At 39.8% G+C, this 14,425-nt stretch overlaps 1 protein-coding gene across 2 annotated transcripts in view; it reads right to left on the reverse strand.

Moving 5' to 3' along the window:
• The window catches only part of Creb5 (cAMP responsive element binding protein 5), a 407,169-nt gene that overhangs the window by 112,102 nt on the left and 280,642 nt on the right, over positions 1–14,425 (reverse strand). For both annotated transcript variants that reach the window (XM_013024414.1, XM_013024413.1), the window contains one exon: positions 1,119–1,245. In XM_013024414.1, the coding sequence (XP_012879868.1) occupies positions 1,119–1,245 (127 nt within the window). The remainder of the gene's footprint in view (positions 1–1,118; positions 1,246–14,425) is intronic.

Genomic DNA, 14,425 nt, shown 5'->3' on the forward strand with positions numbered 1-14,425 from the left:
TATGGTAAGCACTCAGCTCATGCTGCTAACATGATTTATAGACATGATATGCATAAAGATATTAGCCGCTATTATATATGATCATTATTATTGTAATTACTATTCTGAGTCCTGGCTAGACCACTCACTGGAACTTTAAGGGCATTGTACAACTCAAACTGGGGACTTTGGGGTCATCCCTTTGTGTTCACAGGGGATTAGTTCCATAGCATTCTCTCTTTTGTCACAAAAATCTATGGCTGCTCAGATACTATGCTATACTGTGTAAGACAACATCTTAGACAACATAGAACTTATGCACATTTTTCTAGATACAGATAGTGTGTGTGTGTGTGTGTGTGTGTGTGTGTGTGTATTTTGAACAGAGTGGTAGTACAAGTCCTTGTACTCAGGGCCTAGGCACTGTCCTTCAGATTTTTTGGTCAAGGTTAATATTAGCTCTATTATTTGACCACAGCTCCACTTATATAGACAGTATGTGTGTGTGTGTGTGTGTGTGTGTGTGTGTGCGCGAGCGCGCGTGCACACATGCGCTTAATTGGAGATAAAAGTCTCACAGACTTTCCTGCCTAGGGTTGGCTCTGAACTCAGATCCTCAGAACTCAGTCTTCTGAGTAGCTAGGATTACAGGCATGAACCACTGGCATCCAGCTACTGTATGCCATCTTTATGTTACTTATAAACTTACTATGATATAATGCTATACGTAGTTTTGGGACCATGCTGTTTAGGAAATGACAAGAGAGTCTGTATCAATTTGTCACAGATGTGTTTAAAACAAATCAATCCAACAACAGTGCATTATATATTTGGATCCACAAAGAGAGGGTTATCTGTGGCTATAAAACACAGAGTCCCTGAACAAAATTTACTCCCAGGTATTTTAGGCTCACTTGTCCCTAGCAGGAGGAGGGGACCTTTCCTCCCAGCAAAGTCCAGGAAAGCCAGCAAGACACCTGGAGACCGCATCTGGGCCTTACAGGAAACTAGTAGGCAGCTTGACTCTCCACTCAGAGGCAGCCGCCTTCTTCCTGGGCAGCCAAGATCTCAGCTTATCCTCTTTCCCGCTGGGCATTGGCCCCAAGAGGAAGCCTCTACAAACCCCCAGGAATACTTACTGGCATTAAGACAGCAGAAGAGCCTGGCATTGTAGGGTTGGGCAGCGTCCCAGGCATGGAGGCCGGCATGGGCTGTCTTTGTCTATTGTGGAGATGAAGCAGAGAAGATAGAGAGCCTGGAACAGGCCTGGGAAACAAAGAAAACACAAACGTTATTCCTGATGCCCTGAGCTGGTTCCCTGAGGGGGCGGGGGAGAGGGCACCAGCCTCACAGTGCAGCAGGTCAGACCCACTGATGAGAGAGCCACATAATTGAGGATATTAGGGAAATAATAATGAATAAAAGACATGTCTGGTTTCCTTTGCTGCTTCCTAGTTAATACATCAAATTCCATTTCACTTCCTGATCCCTTGTTATCTAACTGATGTTCAATAGAAACAAGTCTGGAGAATTTCTAATCTCCCCTAATACGATGGAAGGGATTTTGGTAGAATCCTGTGTTTACTCCAAAGTCTCAGCCTCCTAAGAGTTGGAGATAAGATTGTATTTGCTTAATCTCTACTTTCTCACACCTCAGCCTGGAAGCCCTCTTGTCTTTAGTTCATGTGGGCTCTGGAATGCAGACATGTACTCTCATTTGCAAACTCCATTCCTAAATTCCCAGAAGAAATCCATTTTGGCCTTTTCATAGTTCTTTATTGAGAGTGATGAAAAAAAGAAAAAATAACAAAGGCACAGACTAGAGCCATCAGATCACAGGACACTGAGTGGGCCTTTCTTTGGGGGCAGTCCAAAGCTTCCACTGTCGAGTTCTCCTTTCATAGTAAGTCTAGTTGTTAGGCCATTGGACAGAAACTGACTGTCTTGAACAGTGGACCTTGGTTAAGCCTTCCTCCTGGGAGTATATAGTTTGAGCTTTGGCTTCAACTTGTGAGAAAAAAAAAGAGGGCCTTAAATTGATTTAATGAGCCAGGGAATGTGGAGCTGGGGGAAGATGGGAATTATTTGTGTCTATTAAAAATAGCAAATAAGTAACCTTCTAGCTAAATTCGCCATCTCCTGATGCTTTTCCTCTTGGGAGTAATATATATGTCAAAAATCATTAAAGACTTAACAACAAACAAAACAAACAAAAACCTCTCAGGACCTCTGAGTCTTACACATTAAATAATTTTACTCTGTACATCATACTAGAAATCCACAGAATTAGTGTGTGGAGGGGGTTCGACAGGAGTGGGGGCTGTGTGCCAGTAACTGAGGGTCTGGGCCCTGTCCCTTAGCTTTTGTGCTCAAAGCTGGAGTTCTACCACTTAAGAGTCATACTTCCAACTTTCTGCTTTTTGGTGGTTAATTAGAGATAAGAGTCTCACAGACTTTTCTGGCAGGGCTGGCTTGGAACTGATATCCTCACATCTCAGTCTCTTGAGTAGTTAGGTTAATAAGTACAAGCCACTGGCACCAGGCCTGAATCAGTCTACTTTCTAAAGGAAATTTAAAAAAAAACAAAATACTTGGTAAGGCTGAAGTCAGAGACTTCTGTGTAGGACAAGGATCCCATATGATCCAAATAATCATGTTACAGTCTAGAACTGAGTACAGTCCCACTGTGTAGACAAGAGCCCTAGCAAAGCAACAAAAGAAGCCCCTTCTACAGAGTCTATTTGTCTTCTGTGCATGACTCACATAGGGAGAAATGGGAATTGGGATGAAGAAAAAATGCCTACATGTTCTTCCTTCTCATCGCTGTTAAAATTCCAAACCAGATTAAGTTTTCCACTCTTTCTGCCCAGGAGCTCTTTTGGAAATATAGCTAACTACCATGATTACACACATCACAGAAGGCTTAGTCATAAATTAGTCATGATTTATATGCCTACGAAGGCGGATATATGAAAATATAAAGGAATATAAAATCATAACCCACAGAGGTTATGTCGATGTGCACAAACTCACCCAGTTTTATTAATAGAATGTATGTGAACAGATACTTGGATAGGCTGCAAAAGTAGCTTGTAACAATGAAATAACTGGTTCACACCAGTCAGCAAAGACCTAAAGGTGTTTTTTGACAGGTGCCCTTGGGACTTCTACAGTAGGGTGGAAAATAAGCACCAACAGACCTGTGAACAGACTGTTCAACCAACTGTTGCTTCCAATGGCTCCAAAATTCTACAGAAGTTTGCGACTCAGCCAGGACTAGTGGCTCATGCTTATAATTCTAGCTACCCAGGAGGCTGAGATCTGAAGATCCCAATTTGAAGCTAGAGAGGGAAGACAAATCCAAAAGTCTCATCTGTATTAATCAGCAAAAAGCCAGAAGTGGAGATACAATTCAACTGGTAGTGTCAGCCTTGAGTAAAAAGCCAAGTGAGAGTAAAAGGCCCTAAGTTCAAGCCTGTTATTAGTGCACACAAAGACACACAAATGGTTGTAACTTCACAAGTGGTGTCTTAAAAAAGACAACTAAAGAGAACTTAAAAGACAACTAAAAACACCCTTTGATACCATTATCACCCACAAAGGGCAATGGATTACCATCATTTGCATTCGGTTTTGGACTTGACATGTTAAGCATATCATCACTAGTTTTCTTTTTTCAAAAAGAAATCAAATAGATAACTCAGTGGTGATGTGGATGGAAATGTAAAAGTTATGAAATTTAAAACAAGCTTTCATCCTTCCCAAAGGATAGAAACTTGGAGCTGTATAGAATCCTTGCAGAATGGCACATGTCAATTAATCTGAGGTACTGATTAAGTTAGCTATTCCCACACCATGTGTACGTCTGCAAGATTATATAATATCAACTTTCTGTATTAACTAAAAAAAATCCTCTCAAGATCCTGGGATCCACTGAGATTATGTCATAACCTCCAATGACACCAATCACACCAATAATCATTTGATTATTTGCCATCCCTGTATGTTTTGGTTCCCCAACCATGGAATTTTCTTGCATAGGACTTTAAAACTACAAAAATGGAAGAAATTAAAATATGTACCGATCCATCACTTTTTATACATATAAAGGACTGGTCTGGTTCTTGTTTAGGAATGTACCTCAATGATAGACTGCTTGTCTATATGCTAGGTCTGTCTGTACTTTCATCCACAGAATTACCAAAGATAGCTAGCTAGCCAGCTAGCTAGATGCCAACATGGTGGCTTACACCTATAATCCCAGCTATTTAGAAGGTAGAGATTTGGAGGATTTCAGTTAGAGGCTAGTGATGGCAAAAAGTTATCCAGAGTCCATCTCAACAAACAAGCTAGGTGAGGTGGTTCATGCTTATAACTTCAGTGTTTCAGGAGTCATCTGTAGAAGGATCGTTATTCCAGGCTCATCCAGATAGAAAAACGCAAGAATTTATCTGAAAACAAAGTAAAAATAGCTGGAGGCCCTTTTGCCTTTTCGGTGCAAGTGTTAGAGTGCTTGTCCAACCTTATTATTATTATTGCCTAAAATAAATAAATCCCATTCTGGGAATTAACTGTGTAGCTGGGCTTACAGAAACCATCATCTGTCTATATTTTGGGAGCAAATGTGACATTCAAATGATTACATTAATTATTCCAATGTTTTGTGCATACTGAAGTAATATATGTAACCTTGTCTACTTGAACAAAACACTGCATTGTACTTGAACAATACTTCATATCTTCCAAAGTATTGTTATGTCTCTGATATCATGTGACTTGAAACAATGAAATGTGGTAGGTAGGTCATAATATAGTCTCCTTTTACTCAGGAGAAAACTGAATTCTGTTAACATTTATATTCTCTCAAGTCCCACGGTTCATGTAAAGGAATGGGACTTATACTCAGCATACTCCGCTTGCAATAGCAACCTTCCCTCAGCACACCTTGATGGCTCCCATAACTAAGTTATTATTGATTTTTTTAATGCTAACATAAATTCATGGTCCATTTCTTTTGATCTTCACTCTGCTCCATGGATTTTGTATAAAGTAGCAAGCTACCAGAGTACTGTTAACATGAAAAAAAAATCACTCACTCAGCTATGTGAAATTCTATTTTCTTCCTTACCAAAAAAAAAGCAAACAAACCCCAAAACCTTCCCAAACAACACATCAATTAGATTCTGAAAATAAGATGGTAAAACAGCAGTAAAATTGTGGAAACAAAGACCCAACAGTCTTTCCTCTAGTGCAGGCTTGTTGCCATGAGTGAATAGTTCCAGACTTTGAGTGAGCCGAGCCTCCTCTGTAATAACCATACGCCTCAAGGTAAAGAATTTCTACTAAAAATTATTGAGGCATGGAACAAGGTATGATGTGTGAGCTCATGTTGGATTGTTCAATTACTAAACTGAGTCCTGCCACATTAAGAGTTTTCCAACTTGACAGATTATTCCTCTTTATACACTTGTATAAACATACTGCTTATGACTGAAATCTATGTAAGCTTTTCTTTCAATTAAAATGTCAAGGATGACAGACTGTGCTTTAACTGTCCTTAGCAGAATGATAGGTACTGAAGCAAGCGATTTCATGTCCTCATTTTCCCCCCACAAGGATGTTTTCCAGTCTGGGGGTGTCTGAAAAGTTAGAGCTGCATCTGCCAGTCTTCCTCCCCCTAGGGCAAGCAAAGGGCCAGTGTGTGGGTTCTGACAGTCTGAAGGGGGAGGAGACTGCAGATTTCTCTCCTTTCTCGTCTTTGAAAGAGCCCTGGAAGCCCAGGATTGCTTGTTAGATTACCAGAGCAGATAGATCTGCCAGCCATGTGGTCAGACAATGGGAAGAGGGCACACAGGCAAAAGCATTAGCTGAGAAAGTTGGAAGACCAATGTTAGCATGAACAGCAGGCTTTAGGCACCAAAGCAATTTCAAGAAGATAAAGAAACAATAACCTAGGGATTTGATGAAAGGCAGAATTTTGTAAAGAAGAACCGGAGCAAGGCAATGGAAAGAATTCTGTGCAGGAAGGAGATTCTGGTTCCATGATGGAAAGGACTCCGCGCCTTGGGGCCTAAGAACACATGGCATGTAAGCCATCTCAGGATCTCAGGATCCTTGAAACTTTAAAACTCATATTCTAGGACAAGATATAGGATGAGGTGAGATATTTTTAGTCTATGCTACAATATCCTTGATGACAAGTTTATTATTCTCCCTCATTCCTGTGTGCACTTCATTAGTGGCTAGCATTTAAACTCAATGACATTGGGCCAGTCTGGAATTTAATTATTAGCAATGAAGTTACTTTTGAATTATATAAAAGGAAAGGGTCCCTAGAAAGTGTTGGACAGAGGACTCAAGCTTCCTTCTTATTTAGATGTGACATTGTGTCGCATATAAACCAGAAAAAGAGTAATTCTATCTTGCAGGCCAGTAGTTCTATCTTGGAAGCCAGTATTTGTTTCTGTAAAGAAACATGTGTTTCCTTAAATGAAGTTCTGTGACTGAAATTGACAAATGAGATTTTGTCCTTGGTGGGGAGATTGGAATACTAAAGAAGAGTGCATAATTCTGAAATTATAAAAGAAGGAAATTTCTAGTGCAAAATGCTTATTTACTCATTTTTCCAAGAAGTGGCATTTTATCCTTTTATTTATATATTTATGTATTTACTTATTTTATGCTGATACTGGGGCTTGAACTCAGGACCTGGACACCGTCCCTTAGCTTTTGAACTCTAGGTTGGTGCTCTATCATTTGAAGAACAGTTCCACTTCCAGTTTTTTGATGGTAAATTGGAGATAAGAACCTCATAGCTGTTCGTGGCCATGCTTACTTCAAACTGCAATCCTGTGACCTCAGGCTTGTGAGTAGCTAGGATTACAAGCCTGAGCCACATGCACCCAGCTGAAATGGCACCTTAAAATTACTATTTTTTCCCAAGAAAGACAATATTTAAGACCTAAAAGTTTGCTATAAAATAAAAGGCAGGGGGCTGGGAATGTGGCTTAGTGGTAGGTGGTTTGCCTAGCATGCATGAAGCCCTGGGTTTGATTCCTCAGTACCACATACCCAGAAAAAGCCAGAAGTAGCAATGTGGCTCAAGTGGTAGAGTGCTAACTTTGAGCAAAAAAACAAAAAACGCCCAGAACAGTACTTAGGCTCTGAGTTCAAGCCCCTGGCCTGGCAAAAAATAAATAATAATAAAATAAAATAAAAGACAATGTATTATTTCTCCCATAACAAATTCCATTTTGAAATGGATGACAAAGAATAAATAAGCCAGGCTCTAGAGTAAAATCTGTGATCTTGGCCAGATTATCTGGTCTGCCTATGCTTCACTTCCTTTAAATGTAAATTGAGGTGATAGCAATATTTACCTTAAATGGACTAATATATGTTCAATATATTGAATGTGCCAAGTAAAGATTTTTATTTCTTGTCATTATTACCCTGAAGCACTGATCCAATAACAAGTTAATCACCATACACCAATCAACAAATTGTGACGTAAGCTGGAGCCAGTGGCTCACGCCTGCAATCATGCTACTGTAGAGGCAGAGATCTCAGGATTGAGATTTGAAGCCAGTTCAGGCAAGAAAGTTCATGAGACTCTTATCTCCAATTAACCTGCAAAAAGCTGGATATGGAGCTGTGGCTCAAGTGGTAGAGTGGCAGCCTTGAGGGAAAAAGTTCAGAGGTAGTGCCCAGGCCCCAAGCCCGATCCCTCTCTCTCTCTCCCTCTCTCTGTATCTCTCTCTCTCTCTCTCTCTCTCTCTCTCTCTCTATATATATATATATATATATATGTCTGTCTCTGTCTCTCTGTCTGTCTGTCTCTCTCTCTCTCACACACACACACAAAGAATGCTAATCTTATCTCTAATTGAGGAACTGCAATTTAACCAATATAAAATGCTCATCATTTCCTGAATATACAAAATATTTCTTGAAAAGTCTACCAACTGTAGATTCCCTGATCCTTCTACAGAGGTCAGTGGATCCCTCCCTCCCACAACTTTAGAGAATTTCAAAATTACTTCATGCTATTTCTCCAAAAGTGTCCTTGCAAATATTTCCTCAAAATAGAACAAACTAGTTCCCCAGAGATCAGTCCTTAGTATCTTTCTTTTCCTAAAAGTGGTGACAAAAATCCAGTAGAAGCATAATTAGGAAAACAAGAAAACTGTCTGACCCATATTTAAAAAGCCATCATAGCCTGATTAGGTCCATTAAAATGTATTCAAAAGAGAGAATGAAATAAGGACAGCGTATTACTCAACTGCTCATGTTTTCTTTTTTTCTTTTATGAGCTCATGTTTTGTACCAAGACTCACCACTAAAGTCCTAAAGATAGACAGCAAATACAATATTTCTCCTTTTAACAAATGAGACAATGAAGTAGAAATATTTAGTCCTAGGAAAAGGACCAGTACAGAAGCAGCCTCAATGAAAACCTACAGTCTCTTCCCAAGCTGTGCCTATTCATGAGAAGGAATCTGCTAAGGAGCTGACATTTCCACACAGGAAATGCCCACTGCCTGGTTTTCTTTTGGTGATTTAGACATTTAGATATTCAGGAAGATAAATTTGCTTTTACCTCTATGTTTACCCATGTTCTGCCTGTCATAGCCCTCATCTTGTCTTAAAAAGAAAACAGCAATGCCAAACAGCATTGCCATGTAGCTTTTCAGAGATTCTAGGAAACCCATCTTCCTGGGTTCTAAGTCTTCATACAAGCTAGCCTCTGACTGCCTCTCCAGCCATGGCCCTGGGGCTCCATTCACTCTCTTCACCATGATAAATAGTGATCCTATTCCTCTTTCCAAGATGTCCATTTTTCTTCCTGCCAGAGATCACTTAACATCTTCTCTGGGCAATTACAGGAGGGCAGACTCTTTTCTGGGGATGATCTTGATGCACACTGTTCTCTCTCCTAGGATATTTATCAGTATTTGATCAATCAATGAACTTACCAATAAACCACTCATCAAAGATGGATTGAGCACTTAATATGTGTCAGAACTGTGCATTCTCATTTCAGAGAATACTGGTTCAGTCACTTAAGACATTAGCGTAATAATTCCTGTACAAATTCCCAAATCCAGAGGATATAACAAATTAAGTGTGTTTTGTGTCTATTAGAGTCTGTCATCTCAGACTCCCCACTGTCATTGACCAGTAACTGGGTGTTTGAGTGGGTGTTTTGTCTTAGTTGTTTGTAGTTGTTTGTTTGGGTACTGGAGCACATGACCTCACATTCTCAGTGCGTTGGCTTGCTGACATCTGATGCTCTAACACTTGAGCCATACCTCCAGCAGCTTTATAAGCAGTTAATTAGAGATGGAGTCTTCAAGACTTTTCTGTATTTGCTGGCTTTGAACTTCTATTCTCCAGAATCCAATCTCCTAAGTAGCTAGGATTACAGGCATGAGTGACAAGCACCTGGCTTGGATGATTCTTTTAGAAGATGTTTCGCCACCCAGTTAGACAATAAATTTTCTAAGATTGTATCTACCTTTTCTACCATAACAGATGCATCTGAAATTACAAAAGAATACAGTATCTAGCACATGCTGAGTGTTTCCTGTACTAGTATTTACTGAGCTATATCTGGCCATTAGCATTGAGCATTCAGAAACAGTATTTAATTTTATTCTTTACATAATCAGCCTGGTACAGCCCATTACTATTCCTGAAAAGAATAAATGTAAACTGTGTTTGTGGCTATACTTCTGACCAATGCCCCTTGAATGAAACTCAAGCTTTCAGATGAGTCCTGGGCCCATTTGTTTTTACATCAATTAAATTAATTTCCATTTGAAATTGGATTTAAGGCATTTCATAAGAAAAGGGCAAGAATTATTCCAGAACACTCATCTGTCACTAATGTAAATAATGTTCTGAGAATTGGATGCATGCCCTGCAATAATATTGTGCTTTGTAAGACTCAGAGCGCTTAACTCCTGCATACAAGCTATATCCACATGGTGATTATCTTGTCTTCTCATTTCTTCAATGCATAGAATGATAGATATTGACAGAGGCACTGTGGCAATTCACCATCACCATGGGTATCTCTAGTTAAATTTACCACACAGGTAAATTTGGGCCCAGTTTATTTTATTGTGTTGGTATTAGGGTTTGAACATAGGGCCTGGGTGCTGTCACTTAGCTTTTTTTTGTTCAAGAATAAAACTCTACCACTTGAGCCATACCTCCACTTCTACCTTACTGCTGGTAAGTTGGAGTCATATGGACTTTTCTGCCTGGGCTAGCTTTAATCATGATTCTCAGATTGCAACCTCCTGAGTAGCTAGTATTACAGGCTTGATTCACCAAGCACTCAACTTGGGTATCCTTTATTAACCATCAACTTTTTAATACTTATATCTTTATTTTATACATGTAGTGTTTGATGTCTTGAAAACTGTAATGTCTTTCTCTTTAAATGGACGCATGACTGTGAGAAAGCCAATGATAGTTATAAAACATAATACAACTAAAAGATCTACATCCTGATGGGGCCTTCACGTGGTTTTATAGCATATATGCTGCATCTACTCAGGCAGAAAAGATATTTACTAGAGCTTTCAAGCGTTTTAAGCAGAAGGAGGAGTAATAGGAGGAGAGATCTGAATTTATGGTCATTCTGTTAAGACTATTAAATCAATCTCTTTTTTCCTCTTGGCTCCTTTAATGATTGATTTCTGCACTATTAATCTGAATTAGTCCTGCAGTCAGCCTGATTCATTTAAGTTAACCAAAACCATGGCTAGATTAGTTTCTGATGTACTCGTCAGAAAAAAAAAATCCATTTCAATATCTGATTTTTTTTCAGTAAAGAGCTAAAGCTCTTTTAAAAGATCTTAAAAAAAAAGACCATAAATGTAAATGTCTGAACAGTTTGGCTTGAGCTATAGGTCAGACATGCAGACATGAAGAGATAGCTTTTCAAGCAGTGAATAACTTTCAGTTCCATCGATTATTCATAAAGTTACACTTAGAAAAGGCAAGGGAATGCAGATCAAAAGACATAAAATAAAAGATGATTTTTGAACATGTCTCAAATCAGTGATGCACATCTGACTGGTTAGTGGGAAAAAAAATATATATCTTTATGAAGCCACATCTCTAGGTAGAATTCTTCATCCTTGCTTCCTATAGACAAATAAGTGGCCCTCTGATTATGAGCCTTGTCATTTACATGATATTGCTGTTTGCATTCATCACCACAAATGAATAATAATCCATGACAACATCCACTCCCTCCCACCCTATGCAGGAAGAGAGTAGCAAGTGCTTACAGACAGCACGGCGGGCTCCCATTCTCACACCAAGCTCTAAGTCAGCAGTTCTAGTCTTTCAGCTTGTCAGTCATCGTATTTTAATGAAGTAATTTGTGATGGAGTCCACACCCCGCACGGTCCCTTATTCCTATAGTTTAAATTTACAACTCAGTTTTTGTGGCTGAATGACAGAAACTCCAACTACAAGAGATCTCACTGAAAACAGATGATCTCTGGGAGAGATCCTGGGATCACCCAGCAGCCTTTACTCAGCCTGTTCTTTCTGCAAGGTTCCTGATTATGTAACCTTCACCAAGGCCTTTAATCTACCCTTCTTTTAAATCTTGACACTGGGTCCTTCTTCTGGAATAAGTCCTAATTTATGACACTCTTCACAGGGACTGTTCAACGTGAAACTGCTAGAAACTGGCTATTCAACCTTTTATTTGTTTACTTTTGACAATATTCGAGTTTGAACTTAGCACCTCATTTTTTCCTGCTTTACTTGTTCTGCTGGTGGGCGTTCAACCACTTGGACTAATGCCTCTAGCTCAGCCTTTTGCTGGTTGTTTTGGAGATGGAATTGCTCAGAATTTTATGCTTGGTTTCAAACAGCAATTCTCTACATCTCAGCCTCCAGAGTAGCTAGGATTCCAGGTGTGAGTCATCACACTCACCCAAGTTCTATTTTTAATCAGAATGTAACAGCAGAGTCAAGAGGAGCTGTTCTTCTTCAAAGACACGGAAGAAGAAAGAGACACTGATTCCAGGGTCAATAAATGCCTTACTATTATGTCCTGACAGGGAGCTAGCTATAAGGTCTAATTCAACAGTGGCTGAGTCAAATAAACAACCTATTGGATGAATATAAGATACCCTTGCTAGGCCAGGGCTGATCACTACAGAGACATGTATAGAGAACTTGGAGAAGTTTTCAGAAAAGCACAGCGAAAAAGACTAGAAAGAAAAGAAGACCTACAAGGAATGTTTTAACCAATGAGCAATGTTGGCTCATTTCTGTAATCCTATCTATTCAGGAGGCTGATATCTGAAGATCCCATATCAAGGCCATCCTGGGTAACAAAGTCCATGACAACAAAAATGCTAATAGTAGAGTTGTGACTCAAGCATCAACATGTGAGTTCATGCATTGGTATCAGCACCAAAAAAAAAAGTGCTTTAGCCAATGGGAGAGAATGCTAGGAGATGTTAAAATAATCATCTTCAAATTTCTAGCTTCAGAAAATGGTCACAGATGACTTTCAAACCCAATCAAGTATAATAATAATAGTAGAAGTAGTAGTAGTAGCCATAGTAGTAGATGATCAGCAGCAGCATATAGTACTTAAGTTAGAAAATATCCCTGAAGAACCAGTAGTGTAAAGCAAGTAAAATGGCTGAGGTTTTGTAATTTCCTCTTATTTAGGCTCTGAAAAAAAAAAAAAAAGATTGATCATTGTCTGGCTGGATTCTAGGGAGGAAGAGAAGAAACTGACAGACCTCTGAGTCCTAAATTGGTTCTATTATTTTCACTCACTGAGTCAGAGTGGCTGACAGCAGAGGTAGAGATAATGCCAGCTGCCATCATTGACTGGTAAATTGAATAAAGCAGCCTCATGTGGCCGGCAAGGCACAGGCTTGGGGCTGCTGCTGGCTCCACCACAGACTAAGAACCACATAGCCCCTCAACTTTCCTCTCAGCAAAAGCCATGTGGGTGTGACAACTAGATGACCGGCCTACTGTGAGGGTAATTTGAGAGAATATCCTGTATCCTTGTACACTGATCAGTGTATGTTCTGTGCAAGAAAGGACTCATCTGCTTTGGAAAAGAAAATCACTAGGATGATCATTTTAAAATGCAAAGCAATGCTATATTGTCCTATATTTAGTGGGAGGGCACAGAAGACACTGTACGAAAGGAAATGTACTCATTACTTAATCTAAAAAAAGAATCTTGGGGAAAGAAAGATACATTCAACCTCTTTGAGGTACTGAGGTGTCTCTACCATTATTGCAAGGCCCAGTGTATCCACCATTCTGTTCTCTGGGAATCTTAGTCTGATCACCCCAGGCCAGACTACTCTGGGTTTTGTACACAATGTGTCCATCTCTAGTTAGTTACTGTCAAGACTGAGGCTGGAATTCAAAGCCTCATGATCTTCCTTAGCTTTTTTCCTCAAGGCTGACAATCTACTACTTCAGGCAAACTTCCGTGAACATAATTTTTTTGCTGATTAATTGGAGATAAGAATCTCAAAGATTTTCTGCCCTGGCTGGCTTCAAACCCAGATCCTCAGATCTCACCTTCCTGAGTAGCTAGGATTACAAGTGTGAGCCACTAGTACCTGGCTTCATCTCTCTTCTAGCTGGACTGACAATATCAGAAAGCACTGTGCTTGGCAATTAGTGGAGTCCCATAGAGGTTTGTGGGATGACTCACTGAGAGTACTTTATCCTACAGCTCATTTCCTTCCAGCTGTACCCCCAGGACATACCCATGACAATGCTTTTATTTATTTATTTTTAATTCTTCCCCACCCCCTCAGGGTCTTACATTCCCTAGCACCCTCCCACTGAGCCCACCTTCCTCCCCACTGCAGGAGTCTCTATATGGGCCTTGGGAACTCAAAACACCATTCTGATGTCCAGCCCTAACAGCTTATTTAGCACTGACTTTAGCGAAGGAGATGGGGGGGGGGGGCAGGGCAGAGTTTCTAGGAAACTGGACTCTCCCTTGAGCAATCTTCCCTGAGCTACTTTTCAAGTTCTCCTGCTTTGTAAGAGCACTATCATGAAGCTAAATTGATATTAATCTGAAACACTTAGTAAAATAGTAGCAATAAAGTTCATAATAATGATACTTGGCAATTTACTTTGTATTTCACATCCAAGGAACTCAAAGGACCCTTCAGTCAGGCTTTGTTTTTGTTCCTCCCCCCCCAAAAAAAAAAAACTATTCATGAATGAACTGGACACAAGCAAACAAGCCATGACCTCCTCAGATGTCTGTGGTGTGACATCACAGGCAAGAGTGATAAAAGACTTTTCGGTCCCAGGCACATTTTCACCTGCATTAACCTGGTAAACCTTGAAACAGAGGTTTACATTTTTGTTGATTTGATTTTGCTTGTTTCACTTTTTGGTTGTTGGTACTGGA

The sequence above is a fragment of the Dipodomys ordii genome, unplaced genomic scaffold (genome assembly GCF_000151885.1).
Source record: "Dipodomys ordii isolate 6190 unplaced genomic scaffold, Dord_2.0 Scaffold76, whole genome shotgun sequence".
NCBI lineage: Eukaryota > Metazoa > Chordata > Mammalia > Rodentia > Heteromyidae > Dipodomys > Dipodomys ordii.